We start from the raw sequence: 21,424 nt of genomic DNA, 5'->3' as shown, positions 1-21,424 counted from the left end.
TAGCATAGAAGTAATAACTGCCTTCACAGTTACTTATATTTTCAGAGTTGTTTTTTTGTTTTTTTACTGTTGCCCATCTGCTAACCTTATAAACCTACTAATTGCAAAAACAGAGCGATAACAATAACCGAACATTTAACATTAGGTAAAAATACACTCACACACTGGATAATCCACAAAATTTGCACTCTAGAAACTTCTGTGAGAGAAGCAGGCATTTCTGTATACCAAACATTACTGCTACCTAATACCCTGCCAGCAGTACCAAGCACTTACAGGCCTTTATACAGCTTAGGTGCAAGTGAGAGGAACCACTACTGGAGGCAAAGGTTCCCAGAAAAGTGATTAATTCATTTTTAAGGATGATGGTTTCAGATTGACAGGAGAAAGGAGCACCAATGCTGGGAGCAATCCACTGAAAGGCAGGCATTTTCAGCAGGAACATCAGCATTGCTGAGATTGCTCAGGCTCTGAATATGCCTGACCTCTCCTAGAGTTCTGTTCTGTAGCCAGATCCCCTCAGCTAAGTAAGAATTTGTTCTCAGTTCTGGCTCTTTGTTCTGGGTGTTACAGTGTGTGTTGTCCCAGGAAAGCTCTGTTAGGGGCCGACAGACATGCCTAAAGCTCAGTCTGGTTCCCAAGAAGTACCAAAGCCTCAAGCTGGTATCAACAGCTTGCTGAAACGTAAGGAAGAAACGTGAATGGATATCTAACATTACTAAGATGTCCACAAAAAAAAGACATAAAAACATTATACTGCTTTGGCCTGTGCATTATCCTTGCTTTCAGTACTTGCACTTCTGCTGAGTGACCATTAGCCAACTAGAAGATGGCATCTTCCATCTGTGTTTGGAAGAAACTAAGAACATTTTTCTCCAAGCAAATTCACAGAAGTTGTTTTAGAAGGAGACATTATCTGATAATGCTAAGGTAGGGTCCTTAAGTTTCATATAACAAATTAAGCATGTAGATATTCAGGAAAGGTGGAGACTCACAGCTTTGTTATTGCTATTTCCCCACCCCCTACTTTTCACCTCCATAAACTCATCAGTAGTAGGAAAGACTGTTCTGTACCAATAACATTCTGTCTTCAGGCTGCAGTTAAATACTTACCTGCAGAAACAGTGGCAGCTGTTAAAGGTGGAGGAAGGTGGCCACCTCCACTGTAGAGGACAAGGGACGTGTGCCTCTCAGCAGCTCCAGGGCAGAAGTCCTAAGGCTCAGGAAAACCTGCCCTTGCAGCTCCATTGGGCTAAGCTGGCTGACTGCGTATTTAAAACAGATGTGGGATGTTTGTGAGCTCTGTCTTACCAGTTCAAGTGTCAGGTGATTGTGATTGGGAATGATATGGGGCTTGGGGGAGTGTGTGTGTGAAGGGAGAGGAAATATGGATAGGTTAATATTTTAAGATGTCAGCAAGCTTCTGAGGAAGGGGATGTATTGAAAACCAAATTTTTAAATTTGTTTAGACACCTTTTGGTGATGTATCATTAACTGGAACAGAAAGTAATGTAGGAATTTGAGTGTGCTGTGAGTGCTTATCTATTCTAGGCTATAAAAGGACTGTGAAACATCACACGGAGGCTCAGTAGTGCTCCTTACTATTGTAAGCACTGATAGAGTAGCACCCTGTGAACTGCAGTGTTTTCTAGTGCAGGTATGGCTGGAATGATTTGCAAATGCAATCAACTTAAATCTTTCCCCTTTGTGTGCTTGCAGCAACAGCAGGAATGGTATCAAGAAAGTTCTGAAGGCAATACCAGGCATGGTGGGGTGCTCTATTCACCTGTGGTGTAAATATAACAGTAAATTTACAGCCTTTTTACAAGTGACAAAGCCAAAACACAGGAAAAGATCTGTTAGTGGCCAGCTGACACCCCCAGATGGAGTTGTGGCTCTAGCCAGTGATGCAAGTAATAGTAAATCACCATAGGGGGTGTTAGTGGTAGAGCTGGGGAAATAATCCCATGAAGCATAACTCCTACTGTTATTTACCTTTGTACCCCCAGGTGTTTAATGCAGAATTTGCACCAGCATTAAATAACTGTCTTTAATCATATTTTCCCACTAGCCCTTGTGTCCCATTCAGTTCTCAAGGACTGTCTTACCATTGAAGTAATTCTCTTTTTAAGAAAGATAGTTTTGGTAGGATGCATTAAGAAAAGCCCTTAGATTCAACGTAGAAGATAACTTTTGTTTTCCAACTCCCTTACCTTATCTTTGCAGTAGAAATAACTGATGTTTGAGAGAAACTGGTTTTCTCTTGGCTATGAATTCTCATGTTAGAAAACTTTTTGAACCAAATGATGCAAATTTCTATTAAATATAAATTCTTAATTTCTGATGCTGAGCTCTGGAAAGTATTAAATATGACTTTCCAAATTTCTGAGGAATTATGACTTTAGAGGAAACTGATGTTTGCTATCTCCCAAGGAAAGGTAAAAAGTATATAGCATAGAATTTTAGGAAGAGCTGGTTCAATATTCCATTTGCTTAAGGGTTGTGACAGTGACAATTCATTTTGCCTTCCTCTGTCAAAGTGGAAATAACTATTTCTAAATGCAGTATTTATCTATATGGATAAGGTACAATTACTGTCAGTACAGGCTGTGCTGGATTTTAATCTGAAAGTTAGAAATAGCTCTCAGTAAAGACCTTAATTTTGCAACTGACCAACGTGTATGCTTTTGGAGAAGTGGGACTGAAAATATCTGAAAAAAAAAAACTAAAAAAACCTTTATTTAGCAATCTGTGCAATTTAAGGATGCTGTCAATACAGTATATGCATGACAGCTTTTTCAGATGATTAAATGCCCAGCTGAAGTAGGGTCTACAGCCATAGAAGCTGTTTGTTGAGGATATAAACAGCACCATCAATATTTTTTCACTTATATTAAAAAAAAAGGAAGATGCAGTGATTCTTGAAATAATGTAAATCTCTTCTTGACACTTGAAAGTATAGAACACAGTCTTGTTTCACACATCTTCCTATTGGGATGACCTGGTTGCCTCTTTCAGATGGGATCAGGTGGTTAGCATCAGTTTGGTATGCAGTTTGGGTGAGAGGATGAACCCAGCAGATCATATCTAGTATCTGTTGTTTTTCCATTGTTTGGATGGCTGAACTTTTTTACTTTACCTGTAAATCTTGGTGACTCAGTTGAACACTCACTATATTTACTGCCAGAGCTGCCTTGGGGCCACATAGGAATGCAATGGTGGTTTCCTTACAGTCTGTTTCCAAAGAAGAGCCTCCTTCCCTGGAGCTCAGCCTTGAGGCATTTTGCTTTGGTGTTTTCTGGACTTCTTCAGCCTGAAAATGCCAGCTCTGTTTTGTTGTTGTCCATGGGTACCTGCCTCTGGGCATTGCCCCTGAGCTCCAAGAGGATGATTCCTCTGGCCTTCTTAGAGTAATCTGAGAAGAGGCGTCCTTATGCCACTTTCTCAAGAAGATGCATCAATTCATACCATCCCTAATCCTTTAATCCTGTGAATTTTGGTGTTTGGAATTTTCAGTTCAAGTATTGCATAATACTTATCAAGGAAATAGAGGAGGAAGGAAAGGGGAATTAATGTGTTGGTTTGATACCTGCAAAGACTTCTGAGAAAGGAAGAAATTCTACCAAAGTGTGATAGAGGACAGATTATCTAAAAGTTAGTCTCTAGATTATCTTCAGGCCTTGGGCCACAGTACCATTACTTTATGTTCTGTTGCAGCTGGGGTGTCTGAGCTGACTTATTCACGTCCTCAACTCTTACCACTCTCCCCCTTTCCAGCACTTTGCAGAGAAACAAGATGAAAAGGGAGAAGCAAAGAAGAAATGGTGAACAGAGGCTAAGAAAGTAAGTTGCCTAAGGTGGGAAATGTGTTCAGCAACCTATGGGTCTCTTGTGTGCTGATCCACCTGAACACAGGAATTTTGACCTTCTTAAAGCACGTACAGGTAACAAAAGCTCTTCAGAACCTAGTAACTGAAAGAATAAAGCTGAGTTGCAGGGTGAGCAGGGAGTGCAGCTGCCCTGACAGTATGTGGAGGCTCTCCCTTAAACTCTCTTCTCCCTGTCTACCTGGAAAGCTGTTTGAGGAGCCCTGTGCTCAGTGTTGTGGCAGGGAGCTGGGTAAAGGTCTTGCCCTTCTCACCAGGCATCTGTGACCTGGCAGCCAACCGTGGGAGTTTACACCTCAAGGTTGATGTTACTTGATCTTGCTGATAATTTCAGGAAATGTGGTAACAACTACAAAATGATACAATAGCCTTTAGTGAATTCTAACCTGTACTAAACGATTCTGTAAAACATGATTCTGGTATCATCACTTTGTGACATGATTTTTTGGAACAAATTAAAAATATTTTATTAACATGTTGGTGTTCCATGACAAATTTACAAGTTCAATCTAGAATCAGGTAACTTTTTCATAATATGGTTTGCACACTATTTAAGTGTATAATTTGGTAATTTCAAACTATTCTTTGGCTAAACAAGAGGGGATCTAATCTTTCTAATTTGAAAGAGTTTTATATTTATTTAGTTAACTTCTTTTTATACCCTTTATGAATAACTGCTCTGTACCTAGCTAATATTTGCTTGTTCTGCAAAATGCAGGACTTGGGTTGATTGAAGCATTACCTTTCACATGTGGATGAAGATCTCATATAGCTCAAACGTGCTGTGGTGTCTTCTTCAGCTAAGGAGCACACTTCTGCATCCCTAGTCTACTGCCAATGGGTTGACAAGCAGATGTAGGTCCTTGTATAAATGTTATGTTTTATAAGCTATTAGAATACTGTGAACAAACCTGTCATGGTGAATGATGATTCTTTTTTTCCTGTTAATTAGCTCCTCTTGTACCAGAAGCTGTTTTACTGAAATATATGGGAATGTGCTAAGTTTGCACCCTTGATTTATTGCTTTAGTCTCATAATCTATTTTTTTAAAAATGCACTATTCAAATTTGCCTTCTAGTGCTAGATGAGAGATCATTAACCTGCTCTCCTCAGAGCAAGGATACCAGTGATGAAAGCTATACCTCTAGATAGCATGAAGGAAAACCTCTCAGAACGCGAATATAGCATTACTACATTACTACAGCATGACTGCAGGATTCAATACAGAAAACAGTAAGATGATAGCAATTGCTACAGAACATAGCTTTGTTATGTGTTATAACCAGAGCTCTCTCGATTTTGAAGTACATGTGAGTCTCTGAGGTGGCTGCTCTGATGTCCTCTGCTCACTTGCGTTCAGTGTTAAATAATGTCTACTTGGTCTGAAGTGTTGTTCATGCCTGTAAAGGCTTATTTATGATGGACCAAACAAACACTGTATTCTCGTAGCGTTGCGTGGCCTTATTTGCAATAGGAAAAGCTGGATGGTTGTTTTTGTTTAGCCAATAAGCTAAACTGGGGGAAGAAGGCGCTGCAGATGAGGGCAGCGCCTCTCCGAACTCTCCCGACCCGTGGAGGGCCGGAATCATGGGCGTCCTGTTACCTGCAAGCGGTTCCCCCAGCCCGAGCTCTCGGAGCGATACGCTTAGAGCAGGGTGCGGGACAGCCTCGGGGCACCTGAGGGGATGTCCCCGGCAGAAGCTGTGTCTGCAACCCCTGCCGCGGGACCGGGACCGGAGCCGGGCGGACGGTGTGCAGGTGCCGGTAGCCGCAGACGGCGAGACGGGGCGGTGGGAGCGGGCGGTCGCCGCGGTCTGCAGGTGAGAGCCGTGCTCCCCCGCCGCGGGGCTGGGCAGGGGGCAACAGCCCAGGGCTCACCTGGCGGGAGGCGACCTCCGCGGGGGACAGTCGCTCTGCGGTGCTAGAACTTCCGCGCACGTCCGAGGCCCCCGGCCCGCCCTGCTGCTGGCAGGAGGCGCTGCCGCAGGGTGCTGGTGCGGGCCCATCTCGGGTGCCGGTGCCGCCGCGGCCGGACTCTTTGCCGCGCGGCGGCGGCGGCTCCCGTTCGCCCCCTCCCCGCGCGCTGCCTGGCGGAGGGAGACGGCGCGTGGTACCGGTCTCCATGGCAGTGGGCTGCGTGGGCGGAGTGGTCGGGGCCGCAGCGCGTCGGTGAACGAGAGCGTGAGCGAGCGAGGGAGGGAGGGAGTGCGCGCCCCCGGCCCTCTCCCGCCCCTCGGGTGTTTGTGTCAGGCTGCAGGCAGCGGCGGAGCGGCCCCGCGGCGCCGGCCCGGCCGAGGGGCGCGCACTCAGCCCGCCTCTGAGGCGAAGAGTCCCTCTCCTGTCCCCGCTCCGCGCCGCTCCCGCCATGGGCGGCCCGTAGAGCAGGGGGCTCGGTGGCTGGTTGCGGTGCCTGCGCGGCGGCGGCCATGGCGGTGGCGGTGGAGACGCGGCCGGAGCTGGTGGGGAAGCGGTTCCTGTGCGTCGGCGGCGGCGGCGGCGAGGAGCCGCCGGAGAGCGGGCGCTGGCGGGCCGGGGTCATCCGTGCTGTGTCCCAGCGGGACTCACACAGCCCCGACCTGGCGGTAAGAGCCGCGTTCCGTCCCATGCCGGGCCGGGGGGCTGCGGTGGGGCCGAGGCGGTGGCGCGGGGCCTGCGGCGGCGGGGGGGGCGGTGGGACGCCCCGGGCGGGTCCGGCGTGACACAGCCCTTCGCCCGGGGGGCGGCGGTGCGGGGCAAGAATGCGTGTCAGCGCTCTGGTGGTGGGGACGGCTGACGTGGAGCCCGCGCCGCCGCCGGGGGTCGAGGCCGGGGCGAGACGCGTTTATCCACGGCATGTGCTGCCGCGGCTCGGGGGAAACGACTCCGGCCCTGGCCCCGGTCTTCTCCGTGCCCCTCGTGCGGATGCGGGCCCTGGCTTTGCAGCTGCGTCCGGCGCGGTGGCGTTAGGAGAGGGAAAATACCTGGCCTGGCCGGCGAGGCAAAACCAGCCTGCTCCTGGAGCAGCTGTGCTCGGGCTGGGGGCGAATGCGCCTGTGCTAGGGGAATGCAGAAAGCGTCGTCATGTAGCCCTGACCGACGGGGGCTAACGTGCTGGACGCGGTGGTGATAGCTGTTACTGAAAGAATGTCATTGTTTCCCTTCCTTTTATGTCCGCTGTCACTGTTTTCCTAAGGGGTGTAGGAATGTGCGTGGAGGCTAGCGAAGGAACCAGGATATGTTCTGTTGTGCTCAGACACACTCTTGCTGGGGAGGGAAACACGAGCAGGATTTCCTTGGGTTAGTGTTCTGAATGCATAAGCTGTAAAATGGAGTTTTATTGTGCTTCGTGAACTTCGTCGTTATTTCCTTTGCGAGTTTTGTGGTCAAGCGAGTGCTACGGTATTGCTGTGGCTGTCTTCTTCCATGATTTTTACATTATTTGGTGCTTTGGAACGCACATTTAAAAATACCACGACTATGTAAATGGGCATTACGTAGGCTGAAAAAAGGGATCACCAAATTGCGCTGGGCAGCCCGTATTGCTACTGGTGAGGGGGAGGCGTTCGCAGCCGAGCACAGTTAGGAGTGGAATGTTGCCTTTTTTACAAACTCATCAAGCAAACAATTGCCTGGTTTTGGAGCTTATTGATTGCTTGTTGAGGAAAGTGCAATTCGCAAAAATGACGAATTCTTTTTTTCATACATCCCAGGCTTTAAGCCGTGCTTTAGAATCAGAATGTATGTGACACTGGAAATACTACTGTTTTGCTATATTGTAGGCTGTTTATGTCCCCTTCTCCCCCTCCCCCCCCAACTATAATTCAAGTAGCATGCTGTTTATGCCCTTGTTTATAAAATGCCCTGTGTTTTCAACCTTTGGTTGTATGTGAGAATAGTCTAGAATGTTTTATTTTTAGAACCTATTTTGGATGTTCTTGCAGGACAGTATTCTCTAGAATCTATATACAATTATGGAAACACTGAGTAAGGTTTAAGGAGCTGTTTACTACCATTTACAAGTCAGAGCCATAATTTGTAAACTCTAGGGGCAGAGCTGACAGAGAAAGGGCATTAAAACCAAGGCATTTCAGAGGCTGTTACGTTAAATGGATAACATGCACTGTCTGTCGTAAATACTTGCTCCTGTTCCTAACTTCGCTGAGTGTTTTTATCTTCGTATAGTCTTTCATTACAGTTCTTAGTAATTTAAGGAAGAACTGTAGCGTTATAGCTGTTTTCTGAGGCAGGATGACTAAGGGTATGCTTGTATGTTGTAGTAGAGTGCTATTTGGATAGATCCAAACTACCTGGGGAGCAGGATGAATGCTCCAGCCTGCACTTCAGCCTGGGTGCAGTGCGGTGCTATTGTGGCCATATTCCTTCTGGTATTCAGGCTAGCAACAGAGTGCTGCATTATGCTGTGTAGATAGATTTCTAGTCACCTAGGAGTGCTGTAAGCCTGGGAAGGTTTTGGAAATACCATCTAGGTCTAATGAGTCACAGATTAGAATTTACCTACTGGAGCGTCATTGCCCCTCTAAGTGCAGTATTTGTTTTTTGTGTTACCTGTTTTCTGTCCCCAAGGCACGAACAAGCATAAATCAGAGAGGGAGTGGATAGAGGAAGAAATGGTAAGGTTTCTGCTAGCAACAGGTAGTTTCTGTGGGTTAGGCTCTCCTTTTGCATTTGTTAGTTGATACTGGTTAACATGAGTATTCTCTTCCCCTACCCCCAGTGGAGGATAAGATTATTTTTTTTTCAGCTAGCCTTGCCTCCACGTGAACTATCTGAGGTAGATGAGTGCTGCTCTTATACTTTCATGGCTTTTGTCTTGAGGTGGCTTTCCCTATGAATAGCTTCAGACCCTTCTGCCCCTCATCAGTGGAGTGAAATGGTAATTCTTTTGACAGTTTCACTGCTGCCATAGGATGCAGCATAAAAATTTTGAAATTGACTTTTTGTCAATTTTGTGTATATCTCGTCCCTCTGAGTGGATGGACATCGCAGAAGTGCAGAAGATGCCCTCAGCTGCAGGAATGGAGTAGGGCAGCAGTGAGCATTTTCAATATGCTTTGCAACCAACCAAAACCAAGTTATCTCTTAATCCTGGCTTTGGAAGAAAGTATCATTACATTGTCTTTGTGTCTTTTATTCCTTAATAAGTATGAACCCCCCAGTCAGTTTCAGTCAATATAAGAGTGCGGAGAGGTCTGAGAAAGATCATCTTCCCCCAGTCTGTGAAAGCTGATGTCTGAGGGGACATGAGAGCTCTCCTCCCATAAAAACCCCATAAAGGTGAGGAGGTTATGGCATTTTGTGTGCTCCTCTTGGAAGCAAAGAGGTGGTCTCCAGCTGGCCAACCAGCATGTACCAAGCTTCAAACCAGCCACAGCATATGCTGCCTCTTGCTTAGCACCATACAGAGTAGTTGATGGAACTGATGGTATGTGAAGGTGGCTTTAAAGGCACAAGAAAGAGCTGAGTGTTAACAAAAGCATGAGTGCAGGCATGAGTGTGGATATGGGAACATATGGATGAATAGAGAGCTTTATGAGGTGCAGGATCTTACTGAGACATTGGCAAGGTTAGAAGCAACTGACATAATTAATCTTAAGTGGCCACAGGGCTTGTAAGAGCAAATCTGCAGGAAACGGAACTTCATTAGTTCTGGTGTAAATAGAACTACTCATTAAATTGGGAACTCCAGGCTTGAAGGCTGGACTAGCTGCTTTCTGCTTGTGAGCAGGCAAATGAAGACTCCAGTTTTCATATGCTCCTAAGTGTACTTTTTGATTTTCATAACTAAAGTAATTAATATTTTGATTATTGAAATTGTTGTGGTAAGAAAATACAGAAAAGAACTCAGGTATCCAGTATCTTCTTCCTGATAGGTCTCTCCTAATCCATGGAAGTATGTTGAATGACTCCTTACTTACATGTTTTATGATTGCAACATAGCTGATATATGGTCTCAGTTTCATTGTAAAATGGGTTTATTGATTGATTTATTTATTTTTTTAAGAAGAATAGTGTCAAAGTGTTTTCCACTATTTTACTGAAATTTGGCTTCCTCAGCTTTCCTGTTAATGTACCACTAGTGAGGAATATGGTGAGAACAACTGTCGCTGGGTGGGAGTGCTGTTGGTCTTCTGGAACATGAATGCACTTGCCGTTACAGACAGATACTTCCTGCTAGGATTTGGAACCCATGCCTCATTTTTAGTCACTGTGTAATGTTTCAGATGCTTTAAAATACCTGCTCTACCTATACAATACGTACAATGTATAAAATTTAATCCAGGAGTTTTCTTGATGATTTTCATGGTCTGAGTCACAACTTGATAGACCTTTTGATCTTCCATTCCTGAACATTCCTGTTTCATGAAAAACATGTATCTATTAATAAAAATACAAGCAAAAAGAAGTTTAACATGTACATGTATTTGTGTGTGTATATGTGTGTGTGTTTCACTAGTCGTTGTGAGAATTCATAACTGCTTTTTCTGCTTAAGTAACAGTGAATGTTGCTAGAAGAAGCTGGGAACTCTGTTTTGCCTTGCTGCTGCCAACTGCTTGGAAAAGCCTGTGTGCTCTCTGATTGCAGTGATAACTGTGGTCAAATAAAGAAAGGGACAGGAGGAAAGAGGTGGAGTCAATGTCATATGATCTCCCTGGGTTTGCTGTCCCAAAAGAATTGCTTTCTGGGTCACACATTGCAAAACGTGTATTTAATCACTACTGATGAGATTTGACATGGTAATGGCAGAGGTGTTCTCTTATACTGTGTTTAAGAAGTGATTATTTAGAGGAGCAATTTTTTTTTTAATGTAAACCAAATTATTAAAATGATTTTGCTTACCAGAAGTGCTTCAGAGTTGTGTGACTTTTCATGATCCTGCAGTTGTACATTGAATATAATCATATAGTCAGCTGTGTATTTTCTCTACATGAAAAACAAAATGGAAATAAGCTTTTAAACACATAATGTGCAACCCTTAATAAAAAGTATAGCTATAAGTTGCAGTGATCTGTAACTGTGTATTTACTGATGCGGGAACTTTGCTGCCATGATATTCATGGGTTGAAAGACAGAATTGAGTACTTTGGTAGTCTTTAATGTTTTATGATAGGCAGATGTAACATACAGTAGTTGTGCATAAGGAAATACATTATAGCAATAAATCACCATGTTAGATATCCTTCATAAAATACTAAATACTAGTGATAGTTTGAAGCAGCTGTTTGATTTTTATTTGCAGTAAAATTATTAAGATATAGTAGAGAAAACAGGACATTAACAGTTTTGGTAAACTGTATTTTTTAAATATCTCATCTTTGCTAATTTGCAAACAAGGAATTGTTAAAAATTCAGTATTTCTGTTAAAAACATTTAAAGAGAATGGCTGCAGACTTTGTGTGTCTATTTTAGCTGAATTTGCCCTCACTTAACAGTAAAGTGGAAACTTAATCAGTATTCCATTCTAGATAACATGAAAATAATTTGAAATAATTGCTCGTAATTTGGAAATATTTTAGAGAAGTACTCCATGCACGGATAGCTTTTCACTGAAAGATGAAGTTAAACTTGCTTTCACTGTGTGTGGATCTGCTCTTGTGCAGTCTTTTTGACTTGTAATTGTTGTAACCTTCTGCATTCCCAAACTTTATGAATGGCATATGGCTTTGTCATACAGGCACAGAATTGCACTTCTGTGGGTTACATCTGTTTTCTGCCATATATTAATTTCTAGTGCAACGTGCTTTTTCTTTCCACTTGTAAGGAGAAACTGAATGTTCTTAATACATTTGAGCTAATCTGATTAAAAATTAAATTGTTTTTTTCATTCCTTATTTTAGAAGTACATGCTGTGCAGCTTTTACTTGTTAACCTTAAAAGAAACTGGAAGATGTCAAACTCTCTAGTAAAAATACTGTACAAAGTAAATACAGAAACAAGCTTTAAACTAGTTGTGCATAGTCTGATGGTGGATAATGGAATTTAAAAATGCTACATGTTTCTGTACCAGCATCTGGGTGAAAGATGAAGGGCAAGTTGTTGGTTAAGAGCTTGTCACGTTATTGACTCCAGTGATTGGAGATGATGCTGGAAACATGCCAGAGTTTATCACATCAATATTGCCTCTGGATCCAGAGGAGGGATGTTGTAGGATGCTTTTTGTATGTGTTTTGAATTTGGTTTGAAAGGATTGGGAGAAGCTCAGAATGCAACAGGGATTTAGACAATTTTCAGTTGTTTCTACTGTTCTGTACCAGTATTGAAGCCAGCAAGAGTCTTGTAAGTCTTGTAAGTTTTGGTGCATGTCAACTAATCTTCTCTTGGCTCAGGAGTAAAGAAAACTTCCTGTTTCCTTTCTGTGTTTCTAATAAGATTGAGCTTGTCATCCTGTGCCTGTGAATGTCACCTCATCTGTCTTCCAGAGTTGCCAAGTGAAGTTAGTGTTCAGGAAAGAGCATCTTTTTCATAGTAATTGACAATAAGATCAAACAAACAAGTGTTCTGATGTAATTGGCTACAGGGATTCAATGGCTTATTCTCTTCCCTTCCCTCTTCTTTGCTTTTATGCTAATAGAATCCTGAATATGATGAAGATCAACAAGTAAATACATACTTAACACTGGTGGATTTTGAGGAAAGTTTATTTGAATGTCAAGTTTGCAAACAGAATTTAGGTGTCCTGACCTAGGCATTATTCAGTTTATTAATTTGCTGCATAGTTGCAAAGTATGCAGCGGGAGATGAAATACGGGAAAAGGAAAGTTTGATCTTGTACTTAAGTGTTTCAGGAGGCTTTAAGAAAGATATATCAAGTATTTTCTTAATCAGAAAAATACTCGCTTTTGCCTTTTATATGCCATCCATACAAACAATGTATTATTCCAGATTTGCATTACATCAAACTTGTTTTGGTCCAGAACTTTGTGTGGATCTTTGGAGGTATTTCAAAAATAACACAAACCAACAAAGAAACAACACACAGCAGGTCATAGCCATTGTAAAGAGTTTTAAAGAATGAGTACTTATTTTAGAAGAAGCTGTTATTTCTGTGCACATACCAACATCTCAAAACCTGCTTGACAACAGCAGAACTGTTCTTTAATGACAAATTGAGTGAATTTTAAATGTGGTCCTTTTAAGACTTGGCCAAAAATAAGCTCAGCCTTCTTCTGATCCCAGTGTCAGTGACTTGTAGAGATGTGTAGTTCCACCAGTGATCTTGAGTTTCTCTGCTGGGGCTTGACCTTCCCTTTTGGTAGGACTCGGTAAGCTGCTTCTGCTTTTGATGGAGCAAAGTAAGTATTGATCGTATGAGAAGTTTACCTCAGGTTGACACCAAGGTGTTTGTCTCAAAAGAGACACTGCTATGATGTGGTGTTATTGGCCACCTTTGTGCTTTGGGCACTGACATTCAGTGTTGCTGCAAGGATGGTTTCCCTCCTATCCCTACTAGGTAGGGTCTGAAGCCTGATCTGCTTGTAACCAGCTTGTTCTTTGAAGATAGTGGAGAATTCTAAGCTAAACTAATGCTATATTGCTTCATTATATTGACTCGTCCAGAAAGCTACTCTTTTTAGTGATATCTGGGTTTACCATCAACTAACTTTCTTGTTATAAGAGTGAGAGAAGGGGAACTAGAAGGACCTTGTGGATTTTGCTGTGTTTTGCTTTCTAGTAATTTTCTTAAAAATATCATTATTTTACTTTAAACAGCCGTTACTGACTTTCAGAATTGAGTGGAATGGAGCATCTTAAGCTGCTCATGAGGAAATTGCCTCCTTTTACATAGAGAAACTGGATTTGACCTAATTCATGTACTCGGTTCAATGCTTCATGGGCACAGAAGGTGCCGGGTAAGCATTAAGGCTTTTAGCTTGACCTTCCCATGGCAGCATTTTTAGAGGTTTTGGAGACTGTGGTTCCACAGACATTTCTCTTGGTGGCACTGCTGGCTTAATTTTTTTTTAACCCTGACCAGTTTCCTGATGCTGCTATGGCACTTCAAGCAGTTGTATTGGGGCTTATAGGATCAACGGGGGGTATGGGATCAATTGGAGGCAAATGACAGAGGGTAGGTGCAGCTTAAGCTGTCACTATTTCCGGGAGAAATGTCTCTGGATCATGGCCTGCACGAAGTAGTTGAAAACTAACTTAAATATCTTAGGAAGTTCCATTCACTGTAACTAGTAAATCTGTCTTGGATTGCTCAGCTCTAATGCAGGAATTATGTATTGCAGTTGAACTGATGATACTTATTCATTCAGTATAAATAACTTATTCTTTCACTTGAATAAGGAAATATATGTTTAAAACCCATAGCATAATTTGAAATCTGTTGGTGCTATACTTCTTTGCAAAGGCAAGTTTTGGGAGAATAGATGTGAAATTAAATGCTTTGGGGGAAACAGGCATTTATATGGTGAAATGTGTATACATCTGATGCCTCAGTGAAATATTGCATATAATATTTCTGCAAAAATATAATCTTTTTTATTTTTCTGATCAGCAGTGTAATTAATGTAGACGTTGAAATGATTGCAGCTAGGCTTCTCTGCAAGTAACTTCCTGCTATGTGTGATAACTCAGGTAGGCACTGCTGATGTAGTAGTTAGGTTGACTCACCATGGGTTTACTTTTTTGCAAAGAGAACAGGGCTCTTTAATAAAATGATGATTTAAGATCTGGAGTGTGATTCCTCTGTGAAAGACAGAGCACTTGCTGAGTGGCCCAAGTCAAATCTCTTTTGTCTGGAAAGGAGGTACTGGAAAGTATTTTTGAGGAGCAGTAGCAAAGATGGTTTATTTTGAAAGTCCACCAGCTTGCTGTTTGTTTGGGTTTTTTTTAAATTTTTTTCCCCACAACCAAAATGACCAAAAAAAGCCAATATCAAACAAGCAGACAAACTTCCGGTAATAGGAAATAGGCGATTTACACTGCTCAGTTACTATAGGGGAAATCTTGGAGAAAGAGTGACAGGAAATTAGTAGTGAAGTCTTAGACTGGAGTTTGTTGTTAGTCTGTAGTTTTTCTTGCTTCCCTGTTTTTCCTAAAGCAAAACTCGAAGATTTCATTTCACAGCCTTGGTCTTCATCAAGGACAGAAGCAAGTACATGCAAGCAAGGAATAGTATGAGCTGCTTTTATGGGAGATGTTAATGACTTTTGGGCTATAGACCTATAGTGATGTTTAAAGAATTAGGAGCTACGAGTGGTGTAGTGACAATGTTTCAATCAAAAATAGAGAAGCTGATGTAGTTGAAGACTGAATGTGAAGGAGATGCTGTAATCTTAAGAGCTGCCATGATTAGCTATCATACCTCTGCAGTTCTGGTACATAGCTGCATTTTCTCACTGTTGCCTTAAGGTGATTTGAAGCTCAGGGAATCTGCAGCAGAGGTCTTTCGGTTTTGTAGCCCTTGCTGGGTTTTTCCTAAATGAATTTGTAGGAAACCTTTTTGAATCCCTGTGAACTCTTCAACATCCTGTGACAAAAAAGGGTCAGCCTTTAACTGTGCATTGTACTCGGGATTGCTTGTTGTTGTTTCAGAAATGCTTTTCTGTGTTGTGAGATAAAAGTCAGCAGTTAACTCTTGTTTGCCATTTGCATGCCACTCATGATTTAATAGCTCTGCTGTACTGCTTCATACTCCTCTATCGTAGTGTATAAATCTGGCAATTTTTCTTTCCTGTTTCTTAACACAAGAGACTCAGTGTCTGTTCTGTCAAACCTGTCCAAGTAAATGTCTGTTTGAACCATATTATTTCAAAAAGCATGCAGTTTGTTTGCATATCTTAAATGGCTATAGGCATGGAGATGTGTATCTTAAAATTATTTCCTTTCTGCAGATATTTCTGGATATATTTAATTTAATACTGCTGAGGTGGTTTTTGGTTTTCCTTTTTTTTTAAATCCCCCCCCCCCCCCCCCCCCCCGGAAAAAGCCCTAACATTTTAAATGAGTTTTAGATTGTCTAAAAATACTCACATCACATTCTGGCCTATATACAAATGTTAAAATATGACAGTATATAGAAGGATCAGGTATATTTAGGACAGCCCACCTGGATTAACAGTTAGCAAGCCAGAACAGAAGTATGTCACTACCACCCCCTGCCTTTTTTGGTTACCGTAACTGGAGAAAAAAAATCATCAATTTACTCTGGTGGAGAAAATAATTTTTACGATGTCATGACCACCTCTTAATTTGATGGGTAACTTTTCTAATGAATGGATTACTTATCTCCTTCTGCATGATATTTAAAAGAAATAATAAATTTTTACTCACTGAAAGGAATGCCTATGTTTGTGTAAATAGAAAATATTTCAAGTGCTTTGTTACCTTTTACCATAGAATCATGGAATAGTTAGGGTTGGAAAGGACCTTAAGATCATCAAGTTCCAACCCCCTGCCATGGGCAGGGACACCTCACACTAAACCATGCCGCTCAAGGCTCTGTCCAACCCGGCCTTGAACGCTGGCAGGGGTGGAGCAATCACAATTTCCCTGGGCAACCCATTCCAGTGCCTCACCACCCTCACAGTAAAGAACTTCCTCCTTATATCCAGTCTAAACTTCCCCTGTTTAAGTTTTAACCTGTTACCCCTTGTCCTACCACTACAGTCCCTAATGAAGAGTCCCTCCCCAGCGTTCCTATAGGCCCCCTTCAGGTACTGGAAGGCTGCTATGAGATCTCCACACAGCCTTCTCTTCTCCAGGCTGAACAGCCCCAACTTTCCCAGCCCGTCTTCATACGGGAGATGCTTCAGTCCCCTGATCATCCTCATGGCCCTTCTCTGGACTTGTTCCAACAGTTCCATGTCCTTTTTATGTTGAGGACACCAGAATTGCACACAATGCTCCAAGTGAGGTCTAACGAGAGCAGAGTAGAGGGGCAGGATCACCTCGTTCTACCTGCTGGTCACGCTCCTTTTGATGCAGCCCAGGATACGGTTGGCTTTCTGGGCTGCGAGTGCACACTGAAGCTGGCTCATGTCCATTTTCTCATCAACCAACACCCCCAAGTCCTTCTCTGCAGGGCTGCTCTGAATCTCTTCTCTGCCCAACCTGTAGCTGTGACTGTGATTGCTCCGACCCAGGTGTAGGACCTTGCACTTGGCATGGTTAAACTTCATGAGGTTGGCATCAGCCCACCTCACAAGTGTGTCAAGGTCCCTCTGGATGGCATTCCTTCCCTCCAGTGTATCAACTGAACCACACAGCTTGGTGTCATTGGCAAACTTGCTGAGGGCACACTCAATCCCACTGTCCATGTCCGTGACGAAGATGTTCAACAAGACTGGTCCCAACCCTGAGGGACACCACTTGTTACTGGTCTCCAGCTGGACATTGAGCCATTGACCGCCACTCTGCATGTGGCCATCCATCCAGTTCTTTATCTACCAGGTTGTCTGTCTATCAAATTGATGTCCCTTCAATTTAGAGACGTGGTGTCGAGTGGGACAGCGTCGAATGCTTTGCAGAAGTCCAGGTAGATGACGTCAACTGCTCTACCCCTGTCCATCAGTTCTGTAGCCCCATCATAGAAGGCCACCAAATTGGTCAGGCAGGATTTTCCATATTTTTTCCTTTAGAAATTTGTATCTAGATTAATGTATTCCTTTTGTTATCTGTAGCTTTTTATAAAATCTTATCTTGGTGTGGGGCCTAAGACTACATAAAATATAAAATGAAAAACCTCATTTGCTAAATTATTCACTGACTAATTTACTTTCTAATTCCATCAAATGTGGGTTTGTTTTGTTTTTTTTTTTTTGTTTTTTTTTAACTGGTAGTAGTACTTTCATAAAGCATTGTAAAGATTTTTGTATTTTAAAATCGAAAGATTGGCTTTCTGTTGATGCTTGGAAAAATGGTTTGCTGACACTACTTAATTTTTTAAGTTTTATTTCTGTAATAATGTCCAGGTAAAGTGAGAAGTGTGTGTACACTTTGGCACATGTTTTTCCCTCCCTCTCTTTTTTTTGGACATTAAATGGATTTTCCATTATCCAATTCTGATTTTTTTTTTTTTTTTTTTTTAAATAGCTTCAGATACCTTTAAGCATGGCTCATGTTTCAGTAATATGGCAAAGCTGAGTCAGTTCACTGACTGGTTTCAAATGTGATCAACAGAATGCAAGTTAAGTTTTAAGTTTGCTGATATGTTACTTTACTGCTAAAATAATGAGCAATAAAGACCTAAGTAATGGCAGAACTTAATAAGATTCTTCAGTTGGTACCTTCAAAATCGATGAAGTCAATTGTATCATTTGTATCATTCAGTACCTTCTTCTCCCCCACCCCCCCATGCTTTAAATAGTATGTCTTCAGTTGAGAAGAGGACAAAATAAGGACGTGTAGAATGGTCCTTAGGGATCTTAGGACTGAGTTGGCCAGTTTTTGGAGGTGGGAAAGAATGAATTCCCTCCCCCCGAAAACCTTTTGATCAGTTCTTGAGGTTTTTTTTGATCAGTGGAAAGACTTGGCAGGCATATACAGGAAGTAAAGTGTATGGGTCTATTAGCAGAGGAGGAAGGAAAGAAGGGAGGACCATAATGGTTTAGATGTAGGAACCCATACATCGTGTGATATAAATTGACCAAGGGAAGGCTCTTTGTGCAACATCCTTTCCTGTAAGGCTTCTTGCTCCTGAAACAGTGAGTCTGTTCTTGAGCACAGGGAAATAGTAAGAAATCTATAAAGAAAAAAGTCTAAATGTTGAAGTGCAATACCTACATTCCCAGTTTTACTGAAAGCTAATGGCTCCTGAAACTCGTGGGGGGATGGGGAGCAAACTCAAACAGCATTGATTATTTCAAGTCAGAGAGCAGACATGAAGCTGGTATTGCTGTTTGATTATAGCTTGGGCCATGTGTAGTTCTTGTTTCTAAGGCTGTCATTTTGGCATTTCTCAGGGCAGTTGAACTGAGCTTTTTTGTGACTCTTCCATAGGATTGCACATATAGGACAGAAAGCATTAACTCAAACCTTACTTTATAGCAAGGTACCTTGGATAAATAACTATAGGCTGATTATCTGAGAACCATGTAGAATAATACAGCAACATAATACGGGAATTGGAAAGTTAGGTCTAACAAACTGCTTTCCTAATACATACTGTGATGGAGGGAGATGTTTCCTGATACTGTGGTAGGTTTCAATTACCTGTGGATCACAGCGAAGGGGTTCTGAGGGTGTCTGTGCTAATGCAGTTGTCTCCGAGTTTGTGCCACTTGGTTGGCTGCCCTTTTAGCTGATTTTTAACTAAGGCTGCTGTTGAATTGTGTTAGTCATGAGCAGTTAAACAGACAGGTATCCTTGATGGGGATTAGTTTATCAGATGTCTACTAAGTTGCAAACTCTGACTGCAGCTTTATCCGCCCCTAGGTTATTCAGACTCTGCAGTGGGATTTTTATTGTCTGAACCAGTGGAGCCACAGAATAAACCTTTTCTGTCAGAGTGGAGCTGTGGAGCATGCAGGACTTTACCTCTGCTCAGCTTTGTTTCTATTCATGGTTAGGAGAACAGAGTTAGGGTTGTGGGTCCTGTGGTGTATGGCATTTGTAGTAGTGGTGAAGGCTGTTACGGTGAGCCCTAATGATGGACTAGGGCAGTATATGCTGTTAAATTTCTATTTCCCTATTGACTGTTTCTGTATAGACTTTTTAACTGTTTCCCAACAGTTTATTAGCATTATTTAAAATGGAAAAAACTTGCTTAGTTACTCTAATGGAAGGTGTTACTAATAGTCTGGAAGAAAATAAAGTCTTCTTTTAGCAGAATCATGCCAGATGGTTTAGGAGTGTGAACGGTGGTCAGCCTGTGACATTGGGTCAAATGTGCAGCAATTTATAACTTAAAAGTATGTGTGCATTATGAAAGATGCACATCTGGGGAAGAAGATACAACAAAAAAAATTCTACAGGTTGTAATGTATAAAAATAAATGACAAAGAAATCTTTAAACATTTTCACAGAGCAGTTAATATCATGGTCGTTCCAATTAAAAGGCATTGTGGAGGTGCTTTGAAATGAGTGCTGTAAAATAACATCCCCATGCACCTTGCTGCCTTCTGTGTTTTTTCTTACCTTCTAATGTTAGAAATACCAAATCACCAAGGTAGCCAGCATGAGAAAATTCGCAATAATAAGTGTTATGTAGGGAGATGTCATCTTACTGTCATGTAAGTATAAATAGAAGAAGATTAGACTGTTCTTTCTGGATGCATGAGTCAAAGTTATTGACACTGCTTTTAGTCTTATCTCATCCTATGCAAAACACTCAGTCTGATGTTGTCCTAGTCCTATTTAGCATCTCCTGTTCCCTACGTACCCCACTGATAAACTGTATTTTAATTTCTCCTTAAATCACATCTCTCTGTTGCATCTTTCTATGGTCAGAATACTTCAGTCTTCTCATAAACATCTTGTCCTGTCCTCACAGTTGGAAGACTTCCAGTAAACCTCCCTTTTCTCAGGGAAGCTAACCAATAAATTCCATTTTTTATGTAAGGCTCAAACCTACGGAATCTGTTGATTGCTCATCTTAAAAAGATGTCAAGGCTGTCTGTGTTAGCTGTAGACAGTTACACAGTTTTGTTGGCTGTTTGTTTCTGTAGGTAATAAATGGAGCAAAGATTAAGTAGTGGTGTGTTTTTGCTGAAGGTGATCTGAAAGACTGGGAGGATTAACTTAAAAAAAATGGGTTTGTGTGTATGTGATTTTGTTTGTCCGAAGGTAAGACTGAGGTGTTCTAGGTAAATAGACTGCGAATCGCATGATAAACTTCTGCCAAGTCTCAGTGCTAGAGTTGCTGAGATTACCATTTCTGTGTCCATGCAATTCTGTTTACTTTGTAGGACACTCTTTGACCAAGACCTCTCTGTGGTAGGTGCTGTGCAAATACAGAGCTAAAATCGTCTGTGCCTCAGTTTGTGAAATCCGGAAGGACAAGGAGCTGAAATGAGGTTATAATGATGTGCTGTTCGTGTACAACAACCTAACCTTTGGGAAATCTTGTGACAGGAGAGGTAGGAGAGGTTTTTGAGGCGTATAACAAAGATAACAAAGTAGTTCTACTGCTGTTTTGTTATATCCATCAAACATGAAGGGTAGCCAAGGATAAAACTCAAAAGGTGGTGGGCTGAAACTGCTTTGGTTTTGTTTGGTTTTTGTAAGCAGCCAATGACAAAGATTTTGATTAAGTATGCATCAGAAGCAGGACTTCGCATTTTGTAGCTGAGTCTGAAGACTTTAAAACCAAACCCTAATAAGTTACGTTGATAGACAAAGGAGGCAAAATTATTTTAAAAAGGCAGATGCTGTCATTGTGATGTAGTAGAACAGTTATTGTGTATCAGTATTGTGAGAGGATGTGTGAACCAGAGTTCCGTGAAGTCCAAAGGAGAAAGAAATGATGTAGTAAGTGATGGTAAGAACCTAGGTAAGACATAAATACAGGTCTGAGGGTAAAGACCTGGGAGGAGTTGATACTGGGATGAACACTGAAAACTCCCATCTTGGCCACATGGTCCTTGAGGGT

General features: G+C 42.1%; 2 protein-coding genes across 3 annotated transcripts in view; one reads left to right on the top strand and one right to left on the bottom strand.

The window, feature by feature from the left end:
* Positions 1-1,690: 1,690 nt before the first annotated feature.
* LOC130605772 (transcription initiation factor TFIID subunit 4-like) lies at positions 1,691-6,254 on the bottom strand. Its single transcript, XM_057421524.1, has 2 exons — positions 5,766-6,254; positions 1,691-1,786 (listed from the first exon to the last, which is right to left on the bottom strand). Exons 1-2 carry the CDS (start codon positions 6,252-6,254, stop codon positions 1,691-1,693), a joined length of 585 nt encoding a protein of 194 aa, XP_057277507.1.
* JMJD1C (jumonji domain containing 1C) overlaps positions 6,101-21,424 on the top strand; it is a 164,634-nt gene continuing 149,310 nt past the window's right edge. For both annotated transcript variants that reach the window (XM_057421586.1, XM_057421583.1), the window contains exon 1: positions 6,101-6,469. In XM_057421586.1, coding sequence (XP_057277569.1) covers positions 6,314-6,469 — 156 coding nt within the window. In that variant the 5' untranslated portion in view covers positions 6,101-6,313. The remainder of the gene's footprint in view (positions 6,470-21,424) is intronic.

This window comes from Pezoporus wallicus, unplaced genomic scaffold (genome assembly GCF_028554395.1).
Source record: "Pezoporus wallicus isolate ANWC-B61680 ecotype Strahan unplaced genomic scaffold, APGP_CSIRO_Pwel_v1 contig_4816, whole genome shotgun sequence".
NCBI classification, from domain to species: domain Eukaryota; kingdom Metazoa; phylum Chordata; class Aves; order Psittaciformes; family Psittacidae; genus Pezoporus; species Pezoporus wallicus.
This window is presented reverse-complemented; position numbering and strand designations above follow the sequence as displayed.

Bases quoted from the DNA above. Each gene is read 5' to 3' on its own strand.
- LOC130605772 (XM_057421524.1), bottom strand. From the start codon at position 6,254: ATGGCGGGAGCGGCGCGGAGCGGGGACAGGAGAGGGACTCTTCGCCTC. The intron at 1,787-5,765 runs GTGAGCCCTGGG...TTTACACCACAG, and splicing joins CGGAGGTCGCCTCCCGCCAG to GTGAATAGAGCACCCCACCA.